Source organism: Pelophylax lessonae (genome assembly GCF_965119305.1).
Source record: "Pelophylax lessonae genome assembly, chromosome: 5".
Classification (NCBI taxonomy): Eukaryota; Metazoa; Chordata; class Amphibia; order Anura; family Ranidae; genus Pelophylax; species Pelophylax lessonae.
In genome coordinates, this window is record NC_138772.1 from 231,013,402 (window position 1) to 231,037,215 (window position 23,814).

Consider the following 23,814-nt stretch of genomic DNA (forward strand, 5'->3'; position numbering starts at 1 on the left):
TGACAAGAACGCCCATTTGTAAACCCGTGCTGATTACTGCTGATGTTGTTGTTGTCTTTAGCAAACTCTACGATATAGTCCCTTATCATCCCCTCCAGAAGTTTACATACTATTGATGTCAAACTGACAGGCCTATAATTTCCCGGGATATGCCTCTGGCCCTTTTTGAATATCGGAATCACGTTAGCTTTCTTCCAATCCCCTGGTACATCTCCTGTCCTAATACTGTCAGCAAAGATCAGGAACAGTGGTCTGGATATAACCTTACTGAGTTCCTTGAGTACTCTCGGATGTACGCCATCCGGGCCTGGTGATTTTTTAGTGTTGAGTTTATCCAGCCTTTCCCTGATTTCACCCTCTGTTAGCCATAGTGGCAAGTCCTTTGTATTACTACTAACCATACAGTCATGGTCAGTGTACCCCTCCGATTCCTGTGTAAAGACTGATGAGAAAAAAGCATTCAGCACGGTTGCTTTTTCAGTGTCCTCTGTGACCATCCTCCCATCATTGTTAATTATGTGTGCAATATGCTCTGCCCTAGTTTTTTTGCTGTTGATATATTTAAAGAATTTCTTTGGGTTTTTTTTACTATCCTCCGCTATTTGTCTCTCAAAGTTGATTTTAGCCATCTTGATTTCTTGTTTACTTTTCTTATTTGCCTCCTTGTATTGCTCGAAAGCCGATACTGTGCCCTCTGATTTATACTTCTTGAAGGCCAATTTTTTTCCCCTAATAAGTTTTTTGACGCTACGGTTTAGCCAGCCAGGTTTGGCTTTGTCTCTTCTAAATTTATTTCCCATAGGAATGCACTGCAAGATGCCTTTGCCTAATATGTTCCTAAAGCATTCCCATTTTTCCTCTGTGGTCAGGGATCCCAGGGTTTGGTCCCAGTTTACCCTTTCCATCAATGAGTACAATTTTGGAAAGTTTGCCCTTCTGAAGTTTAGGGTTCTTATGTTCCCCACTTGCCTTGTTATATTGTTATTTATACTAAATGTGATCATCCTGTGATCGCTAGAGCCCAGATTGTCCTGGACTCCTACCTGCGAGATTAGGTCTGGGTCATTAGTGATCAATAGATCCAGGACTGCATTTTCTCTAGTCGGAGAATCCACCAACTGTGACATGTAATTATCCAGTAAGGTTTCCGTGAATAGGCGGCCTTCTGTGAGTGTGCAGTCCCCTCGTCCCAGTCAATGTCGGGATAATTGAAGTCCCCCAATATGACGACTGATCCCAATTTTGCCACTTTACTCATTAGTGCTAAGAATTCCAGCTCTACCTCCTCCCCTTGGTTAGGTGGCCTATAGCAAAAACCCACAATTACTTTCCCCTTTTCTCCTTCCCTATGGAGTTCAACCCACACAGATTCTAAATCCATGCTCATCCCATCCGTAATGTCACTCCTTTCTATCACCTTTATATTGTTCTTGACATAGAGACATACCCCTCCCCCTCTTTTTCCTACCCTGTCCTTCCGGTACACCGAATACCCTTGGATATTGGCCAGCCAGTCATGTGAGGGGTCGAACCAAGTCTCTGTTATTCCCACAAGGTCTATGTCCTCCTCATGTACCAATATTTCCAACTCATCCATTTTATTAGCTAGGCTCCTGGCATTAGCATATACCCCTCTTAGTTTTAGAGGGGTACCCACTATCATTCTTGGCGACTTCAACATCCCTGTCAATGTTAACAGCCCAGCTACAGCTCAAATTCTCAACTTAAACTCTTCCTTTGACCTAACCCAATGGACACACACTTCCACTCCATCCAATGGTAATGTCCTCGATGCTGTATTCTCCCATCTCTGCCCTTCTGGTAGCCTCAACAACAACCCTTTTCCTCTCTCTGATCACAACCTCTTCAGTTTCACTGTATCCTTGCCTCCAATTACCCATCCCTCCAAGCAGCAAAAAATTACTTGTAGGAACCCGTCACTTCAACCCTTCTCCTTTCTGTTCTGCTACTGACCACCTATATGACATAATCCCTCCCCTGTCCTGACCTGGCCACCTCAGCCAATCCCTGCCTCAATGCTTCCAAACAAGCCTACTTTGTCTCACTCAATAATACCTTGACATCCAGTCCCCATCGGCTCTTCTCAACCTTTAACTCTCTGCTTCGTTCCCCACCCCCATTCCCTACTAACTCACTCACTGCCCCCCACCCCCTCTACCCACTAACTCACTCGCTGCCCAAGAGATTGCTAATCACTTCACAGACACACAGACAAGATTGACGCAATACACGAGGACACCTCCACTGTGCGTACATCTTCCCCACTCAACATACCTTGCCTAACAGCACAGTCAACACTCTCCTCTTTTGAACTGGCTACTATTGAAGAGGTTTCAAAAAATTTCTCAGATGCCCACCTAACCAATTGTCCCCTGGATCCTGTTCCCTCACAACTACTATGGTCACCTCCTTATTATATCCCTAGCTCCCTCACTCACATCTTCAATCTCTCCCTCTTTAGTGGCACCTTCCTCTCCCCTCCAAAACATGCGCAGTTCACTCTCATACTTAAAAAGCCCTCACTTGACTCCACCAACCTGAAAAACTTAAGACCCATCTCATTGCTCCCCATTCACCTCTAAACTTCTAGAACACTTAGTCTACAACCGTCTTAGCTCCTACATCAGTGAAAATAACCTTCTCGATCCCTTGCAGTCTGGCTTTCGCTCGCAGCACCTCACAGAAATTGCCTTACTAAAACTCACTAACGATTTACTAACAGCTAAAACCAATGGCCACTATTCCGTACTCCTGTTATACTTGACCTCTCTACGGCCTTTGATACTGTTGACCACCTGCTCCTTCTTACTAAGCTCTGTTCCCTTGGCCTCCAAGATTCTGCTTTATCTTGGTTCTCCTCCTACCTATCACAATGCTCCTTCAGTGTTACCCACAACTCTATCTCCTCCTCTCCATTCCCCATTTCTGTGGGGGTTCCCCAAGGCTCTGTTCTTGGACCCCTTCTCTTCTCTACCTACACCGCCTCCCTTGGTCACTTAAAAATCGCCCATGGCTTCCAATACCATCTATACGCCAATGACACTCAAATCTATCTGTCTACTCCTCACCTCACTCCTTCAGTCTCCTCTTGCATTACTAACTTACTTACTGACATATCAGCATGGATGTCGCACCACTTCCTCAAACTAAATTTCCTTAAAACTGAGTTGGTAATATTCCCCCCTCCCCCCGCCCATGTCCCCCCCTCCATGTCTTTTCTATCAAAATCAGTAATGCAACCATCAATTCCTCCCCTCATGCCAGGGTACTAGGTGTAATCCTAGACTTTGACCTGTTCTTTCAGCCCCAAATCCAATGGTTGTCAAAAGCTTGTAGACTTCACCTCCGTAACATCTCTAAAATTCACCCCTGAACTGAACTGAAACCACCAAGCTACTCATTCACTCCCTTATCTCTCGCCTTGACTATTGCAAACAAAGTTTGTTTCAAGGAATGATTTCCTTTGGAAGGATTCTTTAAATTTTCAGATCTCACTAACTGTTAATTTTTCTGGTAATAAATGTACTTAGCGGTACTTAAAGCAGAACTCTGGGCACACAAATGTTCTTTTAAATATATTACTCAGTAGCCACAAAGGATATAAATCTAGTTGCCAGGTGCCTTTGAAAACCCAGATTTGACTTTTTCTATGCCCTTTGAACTTAGTAAGCTAGGTCCTCTTCCATTGAGTAAGAAGGACACTCGCATACATTCAAACAATCAATGTGTAGTACTTCATAACACAGTGTGCGTCACGCTCCGTGAGTCCACGGAGGAGACACGGCGGCCATTTTCTCGGCAGGAATAAAGCTTCGGGGACGCTCCGGTCCACATATGCCCATTAATTACAGCCAAATGTGAGTTGCCACTTCAGATAGTGTCCAAATAAAGCTGGTTTAATAGTATTACGCTATGGTAGCTGTTTCCTTCCTTTGCATGTGATTACCATCTGAGTGGAAGTGGAAGCGGTCAGTAAGTGAGCTGATACGGGACTAGCAAGTGGAGGTTGTAACAGGCTGGTTTTGATCTCTGTCATGGGGGTCAAATTATTGCGGTAAGAGGCCAATTTATACCTTGGTGGTGGTTCTTCCTGCACATGGTGATCGGTGTTTGGAGTGTCCTTAGGAGCACCTTGATTTATCTTACCTGGAAGATTCTTAACACACAGATTTGTTATATGGACTGTCTGTCTACAAGGACTGTGTAGTTCTTTTATTTTATATTTATTGCAAGCGCTACACATATTTTTGTTTTTAATTTCTAAGTGGATCTGTTTATCTAATTCATGGATCAAGTGTTGGCAGCTCATTCATTTATTTTATTTTAGTCATTATTGAATTGTAAACCAAAAATTGTTGATGTGCGCAGCATATCCCACATTTTTATTTTTACTGAGTGTTTAATGCATATTTCATTGAAACGACACCACTAAACTGAAATCCAATTGGCTGCTATGGGTTACTATACTCGGCACACTTTTGCGTTGCATCAATTTGCACTTTATTACATATTGTATGTAGACCTGTATGGTTACAAGAATGTGTGTTTCTGGTGTGTGCATAGGTAAGTGATATGGTTAACCAAACATTGCACAATTCCAGAAATTCTGAGAGATGAATTCAAGCGTGCATTAAAGCCGATCTCTATGCTTCCTGTTACTTTATATAGTTAATTTGGGCCAAGCTGGTCCAAGCAAACTATTTTTTGCTGCACTGGCTCCTAGCACTGTATGAACTGTATGTAGCTTCAGTTACATACAGTATGCAGGGCTGAGCTCCAGCTGTGGAACAGACTTCCCGTATTACACCCGGAACAAAAAAAGAGTTGGTCTGAGCGGCGCTGGGCAATTGGTGGATGATTACAAAGTTTCCTCTGACTGGCTGAGGCAGAGATCGTGACATCATCAGCCTGCCACTCGACCTCAGCCATTCAGAGGAAGCTCTGTATTCATTCACAAAATACTAACCTGTCTTTAAATGTCTGAGCGCTGCTCAGACTGAATCTTATTTTAGCCTGGATGGGAGACGGGAAGTCTGTTTCCTAACCAGAACCCAGCACTGTGTACTTTATGTAACTACATACAGTTCTTACAATGCTAGGAGCCAGTGCAGCACTTAGTGAAGGAAATAGTAGTTCTTTTGGACCAGGTTGACAAGAAACATGGAGATCAGCTTTAATCAGACGACTAAACAGCTGTTACTGGATTAATTGATCAAGTTTACCTCTTGAAAATATTACCTATTTGGTTTTTGATGAACTTCTACATAAACCTGAAGAGATTCTAATTCAATAGGAAGAGCTTGTTTTAACTCCACTGCTGCTTCATCCATGACTTGTACAAGTTTCTTGCTAAAAATGTAAAAAACATTTGATAGTTAAATGAGAAGATACAGTAGGTTACATAATCAAAAATGTTATTTTTTTTGTAATAATTAGTCTTTAAGTCGATACAAATTACAAACAGGCGATTAACCACTTAAGCTCTAGAAGATTTTGCCCACATCATGGCCAGGCCATTTTTTGTTATTTAGCACTGCACTACTAACTGACAACTGTGTGGTCATGCAACACTGTGCCCAAACTAAATTAATATTTATTCACACAAATAGAGCTTTCTTTTAGCCCCCGTTCACACTGGGGCGACCTGTCAGGCGACCTGGTCGCCTGACAGGTCGCCGTAGGTCGCCTCCCATACAGAAGCTATGGACCCGTTCTAATAGGAGCGACACAAGTCGCTCCGACTTAGGAAAAGGGTCCGGAGCTTCTTTGGGGCGACCCGGAGCGACCTGCATAGACTTCAATGTTATGAAGTCCGTGCCGGCCGCTCCGAGGTCCGAGCAGCGCGCCGCGACCTCTGTGGTCGCCTGGGGAAGTCGGATCGCCCCAGTGTGAACGGGGGGCTTAGCGATATTTGATCACCGCTGGGATTTTTATTTTGTATTATATAAATGAAAAAAGACCGAAAATTAAAAAAAAAAAAAAACAAAAACAATATTTTTTACTTTCTGCTATAAAACAGATGAAATAAAAAATGGTAAAAATCAAATGTCTTCATAAACATAGGCCAAAATGTATTCTGCTACGTGTCTTTGGTATGAAAAAAAAAAAAATCCCCAATAAGTGTAAATTATATACTGGAATTTGTGATCTTTTTTTTATACTAGTAATAGCAGTGATCAGCGACTTCTAGTGGGACTGCGATACTAGATGCAGAAAATCTGACACTAACTGACACTGGGTGGGAACTGACTAAATTACACTAACATCACCAGCGACACTAATACAGTGATCAGTGCTAATACTATACACTGTCGTACTAATGGCACTGGCTGGAAAGGGGTTAACATTTAGGGGCAATCAAAGGGTTAAGTGTGTGCCGCTTTTACTAAGCGATTTTTTTTTTTTCCAAACAAATTTTTTTTTTTCTAAGCAATGTTTTTACTCCTTTTGTTGTTCACCAATACAGGGCTCCCTTCTGTCATTCACTCAGCCGATCAGCAGGTCCAAGCCATAAATTATTGGCTGATCGGCTTGTGCTGTATCGATTGGCAGTACAGCCAGGGCAGCGGAGGGCATACGTGCCCCCTACCAGGAAATTCTGGATCACGTATATATACACATGATCCAGCGCAGCAGGGAGCAGTAAAGCTACAGGAAGTGGTCCAAAACTGGTTAAAGACAAGAACGGATTACTAAACTAGAGGGTCCTTTTGCACAGCAGGTGACTGTATTATAGCAATATTCCTGGCAAAAAACCTACCACAATTTTATAAAGCGCAGCAGCATGATTTACAAATTAGCAATGCGCTCCAAAGTTAGTTAAGAGCAATAAAAATGAATGAGAACAGAGAAAAAAGACCTGTCAAAATCACACAACTGGCACTTCTCCATGGATAGGAGAAATGAAAAAAGCAGACACTCTGCCCACAGGATTCTGACTGGAGTGAAGTCTGAGTGGCTAAAACTTTTACACCTGCTGGTGGACTGGCTGACACATGCCGTATTTTGTTTTTCTCTGCCTTTTTCCTCCCTCCATAGTCCAATTATGGTATTTTGAGGGGTTGTGATTCCTACCTGGTGGGGGGGGGGGGGAGGGAGAGAGTCCATCTACAGTCACCCTGGAGAATCCTAATGCGTTTATGACCTTTATGTTAGAGGTCTGATATCTCTGGTACAAGGTTTTGTTTGGTGTTGGAGCATAGGAGTGTTCACATGTGATTTCCAATCAGCATTTTAACACCTGTGGATGGACTTTTGTTCTATTGTGGAGTTTTTCATTTATATTAGTATACTTGTTTGTGAATGTGGGACATTATTTTATATAAAATTCATTTTTATTGACTGATTGGTTCAAAAGTATATATTTACTGAGACAATGAGGTTGATTTCCTACAACTGGAGAGTGCAAAATCTGGTGCAGTTCCGCATAGAAATCAATCAGCTTCCAGTTTTTTTGTCAAAGTTAAAATTGAAAAAGCTGAAGTTAGAAGTAGATTGGCTACCATGCACAGCTGCACCAGATTTTGCACTCCCAAGTGTTAGTAAATCAATCCCATTGCATATGGAGTTATGCTATATTTTAGTTGTTTATTGCATTTTTGTTGGCTCATACCGTATACATTTAAATGGGAAGCACAACAGGTTTTATGTACAGTGCCTTGCGAAAGTATTCGGCCCCCTTGAACTTTGTGACCTTTTGCCACATTTCAGGATTCAAACATAAAAAGATATAAAACTGTAATTTTTTGTGAAGAATCAACAAGTGGGAGACAATCATGAAGTGGAACGAAATTTATTGGATATTTCAAACTTTGTTAAATAAAAAAACTGAAAAATTGGGCGTGCAAAATTATTCAGCCCCTTTACTTTCAGTGCAGCAAACTCTCTCCAGAAGTTCAGTGAGGATCTCTGAATGATCCAATGTTGACCTAAATGACTAATGATGATAAATAGAATCCACCTATTTGTGTGTAATCAAGTCTCCGTATAAATGCACCTGCACTGTGATAGTCTCAGAGGTCCGTTTAAAGCGCAGAGAGCATCATGAAGAAGAAGGAACACACCAGGCAGGTCCGAGATACTGTTGTGGAGAAGTTTAAAGCCGGATTTGGATACAAAAAGATTTCCCAAGCTTTAAACATCCCAAGGAGCACTGTGCAAGCGATAATATTGAAATGGAAGGAGTATCAGACCACTGCAAATCTACGAAGACCTGGCCGCCACTCTAAACTTTCAGCTCATACAAGGAGAAGACTGATCAGAGATGCAGCCAAGAGGCCCATGATCACTCTGGATGAACTGCAGAGATCTACAGCTGAGGTGGGAGACTCTGTCCATAGGACAACAATCAGTCGTATACTGCACAAATCTGGCCTTTATGGAAGAGTGGCAAGAAGAAAGCCATTTCCTAAAGATATCCATAAAAAGTGTCGTTTAAAGTTTGCCACAAGCCACCTGGGAGACACACCAAACATGTGGAAGAAGGTGCTCTGGTCAGATGAAACCGAAATCAAACTTTTTGGCAACAATGCAAAACGTTATGTTTGGCGTAAAAGCAACAAAGCTCATCACCCTGAACACACCATCCCCACTGTCAAACATGGTGGTGGCAGCATCATGGTTTGGGCCTGCTTTTCTTTAGCAGGGACTGGGAAGATGGTTAAAATTGATGGGAAGATGGATGGAGCCAAGTACAGGACCATTCTGGAAGAAAACCTGATGGAGTCTGCAAAAGAACCGAGACTGGGACGGAGATTTGTCTTCCAACAAGACAATGATCCAAAACATAAAGCAAAATCTACAATGGAATGGTTCACAAATAAACATATCCAGGTGTTAGAATGGCCAAGTCAAAGTCCAGACCTGAATCCAATCGAGAATCTGTGGAAAGAACTGAAAACTGCTGTTCACAAACGCTCTCCATCCAACCTCACTGAGCTGTTTTGCAAGGAGGAATGGGAAAAAATTTCAGTCTCACGATGTGCAAAACTGATAGAGACATACCTCAAGCGACTTACAGCTGTAATCGCAGCAAAAGGTGGCGCTACAAAGTATTAACCTAAGGGGGCTGAATAATTTTGCACGTCCAATTTTTCAGTTTTTTTTTGTTAAAAAAGTTTGAAATATCCAATAAATTTCGTTCCACTTCATGATTGTGTCCCACTTGTTGTTGACTCGTCACAAAAAATTACAGTTTTATATCTTTATGTTTGAAGCCTGAAATGTGGCAAAAGGTCGCAAAGTTCAAGGGGGCCGAATACTTTGCAAGGCACTGTATATAAATCCTCTGAATGCTGTTATTTTCTTCCTGTATACTTCCGGGTGCTGGCCCTTTGGCCTCTTGATTGGCCAGTGGGGAAATTACCTTATCCTGTACATGGGAGTTCGTCATTCTGACACAGCTGGAATGTGCAGGTAATGCAAGGTAAGCTGCCTATGTACAGCTCAGTGCACATTTAACCACTTTACCACCAGAGGATTTTGCTGTCTTACGTCCAGGCCACTTTTTGCGATTCGGCACTGTGTGACTTTAACTGACAATTACGCGGTCATGCAACGCCGTACCCAAACAACATTTACATCCTTTTTTTCCCATAAACAGAGCTTTCTTTTGGTGGTATTTGATCACCTGTGCGATTTTAATTTTTTGCGATATTAATTAAAAAAAGCGACAATTTTGAAAAAATAATATTTTTCTACTTTGACAGTTAAAAAATATCCAATATATCCAATTTTTGTCATATATTTAAGCCAAAATGTATTTAGCTACATGTCTTTGACAAAAAAATTCTCAATGAGCGTATTTTTAACCGCTTTATGACCGGAAGGTTTTACCCCATTCCTGACCAGGCCATATTTTGTGATTCGGCACTGCATTACTTTAATGGACAATTGCGCGGTCGTGCAACACTGTACCCAAATTAAATTTATGTCATCTTTTTCCCCACAAATAGAGCTTTCTTTTGGCGGTATTTGATCACCTTTGCGATTTTTACTTTTTGCGCTATAAACAAAAAAGAGCGACAATTTTGAAAAAATAACAATATTTTTCACATTTTTTTTATATGAAATACCCCCCCCCCCAAAAAAAAAATGTAAAAACAAATTTTTTTATCATTTTAGGCCAATTTGTTTTATGCTACATATTTTTGGGGAAAAAAAAAAAATCGCAATAAGCGTATTTTGATTGGTTTGCGCAAAAGTTATTGCGTTTACTAAGGGAAAGATTTCTGTCATTTTTGGTGTTTTTTTAACGAGTAATGGCGGCGATCTGCGATTTTTTTTTTGCGGGACTGCGACATTGCGGCGGACAGATCGGACCCTTGACTGACATTTTTGACACTTTTGGGGGTACCAGTGACATTACTACAGTAATCAGTGCTATACATATGAACTGTTACTGTAAAAATGACACTGGCAAGGAAGGGGTTAAATTTTATTGGGGAGGGAGGGGTTAATGTATGCCTGGTGCTTACTAACGTGTGTGGGGGGAGGTGACTGAGTGACACAGGGACAGATCGCAGGTTCAGCTATGGTGAACCCTGCAATCTGACCCTGCCTGTCACTTAGGAGATCCGCCCGCTTTGTTTACACAAGCGGGCGGATTTCCACATTAGATCCCCGATGATTGGGGAAGAGCAGCGGTGATCACCGCCGCTCCTTCCCTGGCCCGACTCCCGCTGTAACTGAATACAGCGGGAGCGTGCCGCCGAGATAGGGAAATGTCTGGTGACGTAGGTCTACGTCGCCAGACGATAACGAGCCACTTTGCCGCAGTACAGTGAACGTGACTGGTCGGCAAGTGGTTAATAGAAGACTGTCAGCAGGCAGGTATTTCTTTTTGCAGCGGGGGTTATGGAATGAGTTATCACAAATTAAACAGGCCCATAATGAAAATGTAAAATTGCTCTGGCCCATAAAAAGGTATAAAGCTTTGAGAGTTTAAATGCTTAACCACTTCCCCACTGCTCACTGTGCTGCTACTGCGGCACAGTGGCTCGTTATCGTCTGGCGACGTAGGTCTACGTCACCAGACATCCCCCTCTCTCGGCTGCGCGCAGGCGCCGCCGGAGGCTCGCTCCCGCTGTTTTCAGTCACAGCGGGAGTCGGGCCAGGGGAGGAGCGGAGGCGATCGCCGCTGCTCTTCCCCAATCGTTGGGGAATCTAGTTTGGAGATCCGCCCGCTTGTGTAAACAGAGCGGGCGGATCTCCTAAGTGACAAGGAGTGACAGATTGCAGTGTTCAGCATAGCTGAACATGCGATCTGTCCTTGTGTCACTCAGTCACCTCCCCCCACACACGTCAGTAAGCACCAGGCATACATTAACCCTTCCCTCTCCAATAAAATTAACCCCTTCCCTGCCAGTGTAATTTTTATATATATATAGCACTGATTACTGCAGTAATGTCACTGGTACCCCCAAAAGTGTCAAAAATGTCAGTCAAGGGTCCGATCTGTCTGCCGCAATGTCGCAGTCCCGCAAAAAAAAAAAAAAAAAATCGCAGATCGCCGCCATTACGCGTTAAAAAAAAAAAAAAAACACCAAAAATGACAGAAATCTTTCCCTTTGTTAGTAAACGCAATAACTTTTGCGCAAACCAATCAAAATACGCTTATTGTGAATTTTTTTACCAAACATAGGTAGCAGAAAACAAATTGGCCAAAAATGTAAAAAAAAATTTATTTTTACATTTTTTTGGGGGGGAATTTCATATAAAAAAATGTTAAAAATAGTTATTTTTTTAAAATAAACGCTCTTTTTTTGTTTATAGCGCAAAAAGTAAAAATCGCACAGGTGATCAAATATCACCAAAAGAAAGCTCCATTTGTGGGAAATAAACGTAAATTTTGTTTGGGTACAGCATCGCACGACCGCGCAATTGTCAGTTAAAGTCGCACAGCGCCGAATCGCAAAAAGTGGCCCAGACGTAAGACAGCAAAATCCTCCAGTGGTAAAGTGGTTAAGGAGACCCTGTCCCTTACTTAAAAAGCTTCCGTGAGTATGTCTACCCACAGGAATAAATACGGTGATGGAGAAGGATAAAAAAGAGCAAGTGGGACCAAGTCAGAGGAAACATCGCTAGATTAGGCAGGAAGGTAAGCCATTTTAGCAAGTAGGCTGCACTAAGGGCAGTGAGGGGATTTATTAGGCGACAACTTCAAAGGACAATTTTCCCCAAAGCATTATTATATCATCTCCTCAAATCATTCTTTATCCTGCTCTCTTAAAAATAAATAAAAACATAAATAAAAAAACTTAAAAAAATTTACAGGTTTCCCCTCACCTGTTCTGGTGACAGCTGTAAAGTTTTGGTTTCCTATCATTTTTTGTCCTGGTGAACAGTACGTGTGTTTTGGTGTGCTGCAGTCCATTAGTCATTACTATATAATGTGTTGGGGTGCCATTCACAAGGAATGAGACTACAACACAGAGCAGTAGAACATGCACATCGACACGCACACTGCAGTACAGCAATACATACATTTTAGCTAGGTCCTTTTAGGACTCCCATGATCATAGGTTGACAACACTGCTGAACAATTTTACAGAAAAGTTAACAACATTTTCATCCTGTTAAAGAAAGTGGGAAAAAATGGGCAAGAAAAGTAATAAAAATAGAATATGGAGACATTGAAATAACTGCTTTGTTAAATCTAGTGACAGACCCCAACACATATTTAATTAGACTGAGTGACTCAGTATGTGGAGGACGTGTGATAACCAGATACAACATAGCCAAAGTCCAGTTCAAATGTTGTTGTTTTGAATACATTGAAGGTTTAAAACAACTGCCAGCTTTTTATAAGTGCCTATGACTTTGTTTGAGATACTTCCCATCACTTCCTGTCTATTTCATGGGCATCAGAAAGAACAGGAAGTGACTAAATCTCCCCATCAGGGGTACAGCCAGGTACAAAATCTCCAGTAGAGTGGAGCCATAATCTCTTTCAGTCATTTATTGCTATCACAGAATCCTAATAGACTGCCCCGCCCCTTCCAGCACACAGCAGGTGATTGACAGTCTCAGCTGTGCATGTTTCCCTATGAGACTGTGTACATAGGACACCCGTCTTTTTCCTCCACACAGGTCTAGGATTACACTGCTCCCTGCTCTATGCTGTGCAGTGAGTGACCTTGGATCTCTGCCCCCTGCCTGCTGGAGCTGAGAAATAACCTTTGATCTGTGTGTTTTAGAAGACTGTAGAGTAGAGAGTGCAGCAGATAAACAGGTACACCTTATGTGGGAGGGATTTCATGTCTGCGTATCACCCAAGAATATTCAGTGGGTATATGTAGGGGTTTAGAACCACTTTATTGGAAAATCAATAGCAATAAAAACCTGACTGTGGTTTTGACCCTTGCTCACTCTAACATTTTAAAAAATGTTTTGGTTGAAGTTTGGCTTTAATTCTGTTTTGCTTTGTAGCAGGCAGCATATCACTCCCCTATCAACACCTCTGCCTGTATTACTTCCTCATCCACTGAAAGGTAAAGAACATTGACTTCACTAGCTGCAAGGGGTGCTGACAACAGTTACCTTTAATTTGCAATGTTTAATATTATCTAAAAAGAAAACCACAGTTGCTGCTCACACATCCCTACCTATAATATGGATTTTCCCAACCCCTCTAACTTACTTTTGCTAAACCGCTTAGTCTGCATGTAAAGATGGAGTCAAATATAAAAGTATGGCCCGTGAAACAAAAAAATTAAAAATAGGCATTTAGAAAATCATTAATACTCATATGACCAACATAAATCTATTACAATACAATATTTTTTGCAAGAGTACTCATTTAAAAGGGGAACTAACAATTTGGAGGAAAATCCTTTTCCTGGAGTACATCACAGGACACAGAAGGGCTCATATTCATGGCTACTTGGCTTATGCTTCTTCCTTCAGGTGAATGACCAAAAAAAGAAAGGAATCCCCACCCAGAAAAAACACCTCAGTCGCGTTTTGGATAAAGGCATCCAAGAATGATCAAAACAAGTGTTCACCCTCAAATGGTAGCCACCCAAGTTCTGCCAACCAACACTTGGACAAAAGGATCCTTCTCATGTGGACAGACAGTGCTCTCCCCTGAAAGCTGCCTTATACCAAGGCATCCACCGAGATAGTCAAGACTTTAGAAAAGTCTTCCATAAGCTGCTAAATCGCAGAGTCTGATTCTCTGAACCAGAGGATACACGTCATCCAAACTTTAAGGGCCTAGCAAACTCCCACTTCAGCCACTGCAGGCTGCAGAGCTGCTCCTTCCAGAGCATTTTAGCAGCGACAACTTAAACAGTTCAATGAGAGCTTAAAGCGGTTGTATCCCGCTTTTTGACACTTTTACCTACAGGTAAGCCTATAATAAGGCTTACCTGTAGGTACAAATAATATCTCCTAAACCGGCACGGTTTAGGAGATATTTACAGTGCATGCAGCCGCTCGCGCGAGCGTTGCATGCGCTCTGAAGGTCCGGGGGGACCTTCAATTAAGTTGCCGGGAGCTTGCCGGAAAAATCACTCCCGCACGCATGCGCGGGAGTGACGTCATCGCGGCTCCGGCCAATCAGCGCGCTGGAGCCGTCTCTTCCGGCCAATCAGCGCGCCGGAGCCGCCGAACCCAGGAAGAGACGACGAGGGATCATGGCAGCGCCCGCATCGATGTCCGGGGGTCCGTGTCGGGGCTTCGTTTTAAGGTAAGTTAAACATAATGGGCTAGTATGCGATGCATACTAGCTCATTATGCCTTTGTCTTGCAGGTTTTTTTTTTTATTTCTTTTTTTATAGGGTTTACAACCGCTTTAAGGGATCATAAATGAAATTGAAGCAGATCCACAAATCATAGCATGCATGCCGATATGACAGCTAAATGAAGCATGGGTTACCAGTGTGTCACCAGCAAAGTAATGTGGGTTGAAGATGGTATATTAATCAAAAAAAAGTAAGTAGATCTTCATCAACCATGTGACAGTCCACTCAAGTCATCAGCAAAGTGTAGCATAAGAGTATATGAACAAAGCAGAGAGATCTATATACAGCTCTCAGTCCTAGATATTGAGGGTATAGCATACATAGACTCCCATCAGTGTGTGTGTGTGGTCTGGCCTGTAGCCATTTATGTGTGGTCCATTTGTGTTTGGTCCAAATATATATGAGTAACCCAAACCCCTACACTGCACACAGCCGATATGACTATACATACAAACACCTAGGGTCTGTAGTGGCTATGGTACTCGCAATCCTCCATCCATTGGAGTGGTCTCTCTGGAAACTGTGTTGATATCAGACTCTTGTCTCCCACGATCGAATTCCCATTGCTGTAGTAGTTCGGCTGTGTGCAGTTTAGGGGTTTGAGTTACTCATATATTGGGACCACCCCGAGGCTACAGGCTCTCCGTTTTGTCCATGTATACTCTTATGCTATGCTTTGCTGATAATTTGAGTGGACTGTCACATGGTTGATGAAGATCTACTTACTTTTTTTCTTTTTTTGATCAATATACCATCTTCAACCCACATTACTTTGGTGGTGACACACTGGTAACCCACGCTTCATTTAGCTGTCATATTGGCATGCATGCTGTGATTTGAGGATCTGTTTCTACTTCATTTATGATCCCTTATACTCTTATTGAACTGTGTTTCATATATGCATGATTTGGGTGTACCCAGATTTTGGCTCCCTACTCTTATAGTTCGTACCTTGTAGAGTTTCCAATTGGTTTTAAGGTGAGGTGCTGGCCCTCCAGGGTATTGACAGGACTTGCAGCCTGTGTTAGTGGGAGGCCACGGGGTAGGGAAAAGGGGGCTACTAGGGGATAGTCAAACCAGCTCCTATCAGAAGCGCCCACATATGGTGGGGTATTATATGAGGTTTCAGTGTTAGAAGGGGTATCTTTAGTTGAGCGGAGTGTTTTTGGGGGAGGTACATTTTGGTGACAGGTGCTACCTGATGTTGTGCATCCTTTTTGCCCGCATCAGCAAATAAACTTTTATAGAGGTAACTACTGGGTGTGTCTGATCCTTGTTTTTTTCTTTTTCATCTGTTGTAGCTGATGTTCCCCTTGATGCCTCTACATAGAATTCACTGAATTATTACCCAAAAATTGATGGATGTTGAACCCAAATGTTCTTTTTTACTACAACTTTTTCTTTATACTGGGAGTGGCACCCCTTCCCAGCAAAGGTTATTGCTTGTTAGGTCTAGGGGGTTGCTGCATTAGTTACCCGACTCTCCACTCCAGCAGGCGCCCTCCATTCCAAGAACTGATCTGCCACAGCCTGCCATTTAAGCTGCTCCCATCCGCAGTTGCACTGCAGTCTCCACCATGTACAAAACATTGTCAAAAGGCTAAAACTTTTTTAGCCATACTTGTCAGTTACTCATGCTCTCCTGTGACCCAGAATTAGCCAACAGCAGAGCCGCACCAGGCTCTGGAAGGATCTTGACCATATTGCTGGGAATCGGGATCCACCCAGCTGCTTGACTGACAGCTGGCTTCAGCTCTAAGAGAGCTGCACCTGCTCTCTCTCCTGGCTGGCACTCCAAGGAACGCTGCAGGGGTGGATCGGAGAGCAGTGACTGATTACTTTCAGCTCTGAGCAGACTGAGAGCGGAGTGATCTTACAGCCAACTCAGGACAGCTGTTCAAAGTGAACGCACCTGAATGCATCTGGTGTAAATGAGCCCTAAAGAAGATTGTAAAAAGGCAGGAATATTTGTTTTATTGCAAAAAAGAATATTTTTCTGCAATACAAACTTTGTAGGCTTGAAATTCTTCATGTTGTCACTTTATAAACATCCACCTTTTATTAGGTAGATCCCTCTTTTGCTGCCAAAACAGCCCTGACTCATCAAGGCATAGACCCCACTAGACATCTGAGGGTATGCTGTGGTATCTCACACCAAGTCGTCAGTAGCAGATCCTTCAAGTCCTGTAAGCTGCAATGTGGGGCATCCGTGGATTGGACTTAAGCCTAGTACACACGCAACGATTATCGGCAGACCGATCGCCCGTCTTTTGTCCAGAGTGGTGTTTTGTTGGTTGGAATGTGCCTAGACTGCACACGAATTTTCTCGCCCAACAAAATTCTACTTCAGAAGTGATGTCATGTGTTGCTTTCTTTGTGTTCTTTCTTCTCTGAGCATGCCCAGTCTTGCTCATTAGATATTTCCATGTCGAAATCTGTACTGACTGCACGAAAATCGGCCGTGTATCAATTTGACGGCGGACAAAAATTTTATAGCCTGCACACCAGATTTTTTTTCGGCCGAAAAGTCGGAGTCGGTTGTAGGAAGCATCATACTAACAAGCCGAAAATCGGGTCGTCGGACGAAAATTCCCTGCCAATTTTCGAGGCGTCTGTACGAGGCTTTAGGTGCATATCCTTCTGAAAATGACCACTACCTTCAGGGTATACAGTTTCTATGAAGGGGTGTACTTGGTCAGCAACAATGTTTGGGTAGGTAATACGTGTCAAAGTACCATCCACATGAATGGCAGGACCAAGGATTTCCAGCAGAACATTGCTCAAAGCTTCACACAACCTCCACTATCGTGCCCTTTCTCCCATATCTTCTCCAGGTAAGTGCTGCACACACCCCAGCATCCACATGATATAAAAGAAAACGTGATTCATCAGACCAGGTCACCTGGTCAGCGGCGCGATCTTGATGTGCCTGTGTTCCTCGGACACAGAGCAACAAGTTTTGGCAGGAGGGCCCTGTGATTGGCCCTCCTGATCACATGACAGCTGTGTCCAATCACAGCTGTCATGTAATGTAAATACAGCCGTTGTAGCGGCTTTGATCTCTTCTTCTCCTCACACTGATCCTGTCAGTGAGGAGAAGAAGATGATCGGTGCTGCAGCCAGGGGGAATCAGTGAGTTTTTCTAATTACTCACTGATCACGGGGGGGGGGGGGGGGGGGTCTGTGCTGGTAATCAGAACATTGATTACCAGTGCAGCCCTGGGGGGGGGGTGCCACTAGAGCCACCAGGGATGCCCACCCATGACCACCAGGGATGGCAATCAGGGCTCAGAGAGCCTGCCAGTGGTGCCCTCCCCATCAGTGCTGCCCACCAATGCCATCTATCAGTGCTGCCCACCAGTGCCCATTATTGCCATCTATCAGTGCCGCCCACCAGTGCCTATTATTGCCCACCAGTGCTGCCTATCAGTGCCGCCGATCAGTGCTGCCTATCAGTGCCCATCAGCGCTGCCTATCAGTGCCCACCAATCCTGCATATCAGTGCTACCTATCATTGCCACATATCAGTGCCCATCTGTGCTACCTATCAGTGCCCATCAGTGCTGCATATCAGTGCCACCCCACCAGTGCCACCCCATCAGTGCCTGTCAGTGCGGCGTCCTCAGTGCAGGAAAAAAACGTATCTATTTACAAAATTTTATAACCTAAACAAAAAAAACTTTTTTTTTTTTTTTCAAACTTTTCGGTCTTTTTTTATTTGTGCGCCAAAAAAAAAAAACCTTGCGGTGATCAAATACCACCAAAAGAAAGCTCTATTTGTGGGGGGGGGGGGGGGAATGACATAAATTTGGTTTAGGTACAGTGTTGCATGACCGCGCAATTGTCATTCAAAATGCAACAGCACTAAAAGCTGAAAATTGGTCTGGGAAGGAAGGGGGTTTAGGTGCCCAGTATTGAGGTAGCTAAAGGATAAGTTCACCTTTTGGGAACATGGTACATGTTCCAGCCATTTTTAGGGTGGAACACATAATATGTTCCCAATACTGTAGCTGCTACCCGATCCCCCCAGTGACAGCAGTACAGGGAGACGTTCCCAGTACTAGCTGTCAATTTTTTTTAATAAGCGTGGCCACACAGGGCTCCGCCCATGCGTCTGCGTCATTTATTCATACATCTCCTGTGTGTGAATGAACTACAAGCCCCAACATCCTTTGCAGTTGTTGGCTTGTAGCTTGTAGTTCTTGAACTACCATGGCGCTAATGAACTAGCGCCATGGCAGTTCATTGATTCTGCCTGTCAGTGTATCTACTTGCCGGTACGAGCACCCAGTTACACAGACAGATCTGCAGGATACCTACATGGCACCAACAATCTGCTGATCGCTGGTGCAATGCTTGCAGGGTTCCTCAAACTACAGCCCTCCAGCTGTTGTGGAACTACACATCCCATGAGGCAATGTAAAACTCTGACATTCACAGACATGACTAAGCATGATGGGAATTGTAGTTCCTGAACAACTGGAGGGCCATAGTTTGAAGACCCCTGTAGCAGGCTCAAACAATTATAATAAATGCACTTTTTTTACCTACAAAACAATGTGCATTTAATACTATTATTATTTTTCAGTGAACGTGTCCTTTACCCAGTGAGTGGTGATAAAGTTGTGGCTGACCGATGTATACATACAATCTCACCTGAGGAGGAGGGTGGTTTAGCTACCAGCTAAGTATCTTACCGTGCCCACTGCTTGAATAGGAAACCGAATGTGCCGCGCAGACGCCTCTGAGGGGAGGTGACAGAGGAGCAGCTCCCCCCACAGGACAGAAAAGTGTCTCCACCACGTATGGGCACTTCAAGGCATTCGCCATTTTCCTGAAGACTAATCTATTTACTCTTCCCTACACAGGATTCCGAATAAACCTTGTATTGTTATCGTTTGCTGCTTACAGTTTTCCCAGCAAACCATTTCCACATTATTTTCACAATAAAAGTGTTTAATGAGCTAAGCTGCCTTAGGCCAGCCAGCAAGTCTCGCGATACCGCGGGATCTGCGCCCCGGAAGGAAAGAGTCCCGATTCATTTCTTCCGGGGTTTAGTTGTTTTCATTTGTTAGTGGTTGTGTATACAACTATGGGAAAGAAACACAAGAAGCATAGGTCGGAATGGAGGTCCTACGACGCCGGTGAGCTCGGATCTCCCGGAGAGCAGTCTCAGTGTGTGTATCGATCGGGGCAATGGGGGGATGCATTGAAGTGCTTACTATTGTCCTTTATCTAACCCAAAGTCTCTTGAATTGTCATCTTTTCTGCTGATATGACTTATCTGGGAATGTTTGTAGGTTTTTATTTTGCTTTCTTCTTGGTTTATGCTCTGTGGAACTTTACCCATAACAACTTGATAAAAAAATATTGTTCTTTAGTAAGAGACATACATTCCATGTTAATAACTATGCTACCAAAATTTGTGTGTGTTGTAAATTGCCTCCAGTGTTGCTCTTGTTTCTTCTTGCTAGAAGCTGCCATTTTGCTGAAGCCCAGAGCCCCTGAACAGCAGTAAATCATAAAGCAGAACTAAGCTCATCGATTTACTGGTTTCAATAAACCGTTCCATTTCTGGAATGCTGGAAATGCAAACTGTCACATTTGCTTGCGTCCTCAGCCAAACTGTCAAACCATCAAATGGCTGGTGTCATAACTGATCACATGTGCGGCACCATTGCAGTTGTAGATTAACCAGAAGTAGCCAAAGAATAGGTGGGTTCAATTCCACTTTAAAGCGGAGTTCCACCCAAAAGTGGAACTTCCGCTCATTTGTTTCTCCCCTCCGATGTCACATTTGGCACCTTTCGGGGGGAGGGGGGAACGGGTACCTATTTTTGACAGGTACCCTTCCCCCCACTTCCAGGATACAGCGCCAGGCGCCATCCCTCAGATGTTTGGTCCCCTCCTCCATCCCCGCCGCCAAGCCAATAGGAATGTGCAGCGCACATGCGCAGTAGGGACCCGACCGTGAAGCCGCAAGGCTTCAGTGCCAGGTTCCTTTTCCGGCAATGGCGGTGGCAGCACTCGACAACCAATGGAAACATCAGATGCCGTGCTGACATCGCTGGACTCCAGGACAGGTAAGTGTCCTAATATTAAAAGTCAGCAGCTACAGTATGTGTAGCTGCTAAGTTTTAATTTTTGGAGGGGGGGATGAAACTCCGGGGAACTCCGCTTTAAAGTTGTCACCAGATCGGCCTCTACAAACTCAGCAGCAGAGATGGGCTTGGGCCTTTTGAACCCCAACGTGGCCGATCCCACCAGGAGGCTGACACTGCACTCTGCTAATCACAGGCAGTGAGACATTTCCCGTTCTGTGCAGCTGCGGATCCGGAAATGTCTTGGTGCCTGTGATTAGCGGAGTGCAGTTGCGGCTTCCTGGCGGGATCGGGCACAGGGGGACTCGAACACGCCCGAGCCCATCTCTACTCAGCAGTGCCTACTAATGTGCAAACCAGGGTGAGACAGTATATGTCTGGATTTTAAACTGCATAGACACTTATTTTTATTGTTTAACATAGCTATACCTGAAAAAGTGGAAGTGATCTAGCAGGACTTAATTTTCTGACGAAAGTTCCACTTTTTATTTATTTTATTTCAGGTACTTGTATAGCGCTGTCAATTTACGCAGCGCTTTACATATACATTGTACATTCACATCAGTCCCTGCCCTCAAGGAGCTTACAATCTTTAAAAGCAGTATCAAACCCAACACCAAAATACAAATTGATCGCAGCTTACCAATCTATAAGGCTGCGTTCACACATGTGGCGGTACCGCACTGGATGCACACAGGTCCCCCTAAGGATGGGCAGAAACCTATTGTTTCTATGTATCCTGTTCACACTGCAGCCTAGCCCAGAGGTGCGTTAGAGTGAGCTGTGACAAAATGCAGATATGTTTCATTGCAGTGCACAGAAGCGCTATGCATTAGGATGCTATCATAAATGAAGTGTCACTTTGTACACATCAAATAAAGTCTCCCCCCCCCCCCCCAGAAAAAAAGAACTGTATGATGTGCTGAACATGCATCACATTGCCCCCTCTTGCTGGCTGACTACAGCCAAAACCGAGAGCTGCCCACACACTAAACTGCAGCAATATAGTGTGAACTGGCCCTAAATGTGGCGGCTGCATTTGTTTTTAGGCTTTTATTCTTCTATTTTCACCTGGTGATCTGTCCAGTAGCACATGTCCTGTCTTACGGTGTCTCCACTCTGGATGGAGGAGCAATGGACAGCAGCATAGTAAGTCTGGAAAGAGGGTAGTGTTAGTTGCGCTAGCAGATTTTTCAAGCCTTGACTGACAAATTAAAGGAGTGGGGCCAAATACAAGTCATATGAAGGCAACCTACTCTACTGTGCACAACTAGATCGTGTCTTATGCAGATCTGCTGAAAAGGAGAAGACATTTCCTGAAATTATCCTTTCGGGAAATTTCTTCTCTTCTCTTCTCTTTCTCTTTCTCTTTCTTCTTCGGATGCAGCCCTTTGGTAGCCTTTGTCTGGCCCTTGGGGCACTATTCCTCTCACTGACACCAACAATGGGTCATTTTTCCTTCCACTGACACCAGTGATGAGGCACTTTTCCTTTCACTGACAACAGCAATTGGGGCATAATTCCTTCCACTAATATAAACAATTAGGATGAGATTTACTAAAACTGGAGAGTGTAGAACCTGGTGCAGCTATGCATAGATACCATCCTGCTTCCAGTTTTTTTTTTTTTGTCAAAGTTTAATTAACCACTTTACCACTGGAGGATTTTGCTGTCCTACGTCCAGGCCACTTTTTGCGATTCGGCACTGTGCGAATTTAACTGACAATTGCGCGGTCGTGCGATGCCATACCCAAATGAAATTTGCGTCCTTTTTTTCCCACAAACAGAGCTTTCTTTTGGTGGTATTTGATCACCTGTGCGATTTTTACTTTTTGCGCTATAAACAAAAAAGAGCGTTTATTTTGAAAAAATAACAATTTTTTTTAACATTTTTTTTTATATGAAATTCCCCCCCAAAAAAATGTAAAAATCAAAATTTTTTAAAATTTTTGGCCAATTTGTTTTCTGCTACCTATGTTTGGTAAAAAAAAATCACAATAAGCGTATTTTGATTGGTTTGCGCAAAAGTTATTGCGTTTACTAATTAAGGGAAAGATTTCTGCCATTTTTGTTTTTTTTCTTTTTTTTTAACGAGTAATGGCGGCGATCTGCGATTTTTTTCTTTTTTTTTTTTTTTTTTTGCGGGAATGCGACATTGCGGCGGACAGATCGGACCCTTGACTGACATTTTTGACACTTTTGGGGGTACCAGTGATATTACTGCAGTGATCAGTGCTATACATATGCACTGTTACTGTAAAAATGACACTGGCAGGGAAGGGGTTAATTTTATTGGAGAGGGAGGGGTTAATGTATGCCTGGTGCTTCCTAACGTGTGTGGAGGTGACTGAGTGACACAGGGACAGATCGCATGTTCAGCTATGTTGAACCCTGCAATCTGACCCTGTCTGTCACTTAGGAGATCCGCCCGCTCTGTTTACACAAGCGGGCGGATCTCCAAACTCGATTCCTCGACGAAAAAAGCGGGAGTGCAGCCTACAGGGGGAGGAGTCCAGCGACGTAAGTCTACGCCGCTGGACGGAATCGAGCCACTTTGCCGCAGTACAGTCAACGTGACTGGTCGGCAAGTGGTTAAACAAGCTGAAGTTAGAAGCTTATTGGCTACTATGTACAGTTGCCCCAGATTCTGAGTGCTCCAGTTTTAGTAAATCTCTCCCTTCAGCACCATTTTTCCAACAAATACCAATGATGGGGCACTACTCCTCCTACTGACTACAGGCGCTATGTACATTTTTATTTTTTTATTCCTGTTGGCTGCACTCTGGCCCCCCTAAAGTCTGAAGGCCGGTAAACTGACCCTTTGTTTAGAAAGTTAGGAGACCCCTGGTCTAGAAATTCCTACGTCTTCCCAAATTTTTTTTAACCATTTCCCGACTGCCTGCCGCCTTTTTACTGCAGCAGTGCGGCCCTCCTGTGCAATACGACGT

General features: G+C 43.5%; 2 protein-coding genes across 2 annotated transcripts in view; one reads left to right on the forward strand and one right to left on the reverse strand.

The window, feature by feature from the left end:
- Positions 1–5,367, reverse strand: part of TRIP13 (thyroid hormone receptor interactor 13) — a 168,443-nt gene extending 163,076 nt beyond the window's left edge. Inside the window, exon 1 of the mRNA XM_082258830.1 lies at positions 5,260–5,367. Coding sequence (XP_082114956.1) covers positions 5,260–5,351 — 92 coding nt within the window. The 5' untranslated portion in view covers positions 5,352–5,367. The remainder of the gene's footprint in view (positions 1–5,259) is intronic.
- A 14,419-nt stretch (positions 5,368–19,786) lies between these two features.
- BRD9 (bromodomain containing 9) overlaps positions 19,787–23,814 on the forward strand; it is a 94,900-nt gene continuing 90,872 nt past the window's right edge. Inside the window, exon 1 of the mRNA XM_082259310.1 lies at positions 19,787–19,942. Within this exon, the coding sequence (XP_082115436.1) occupies positions 19,858–19,942 (85 nt within the window). The 5' untranslated portion in view covers positions 19,787–19,857. The remainder of the gene's footprint in view (positions 19,943–23,814) is intronic.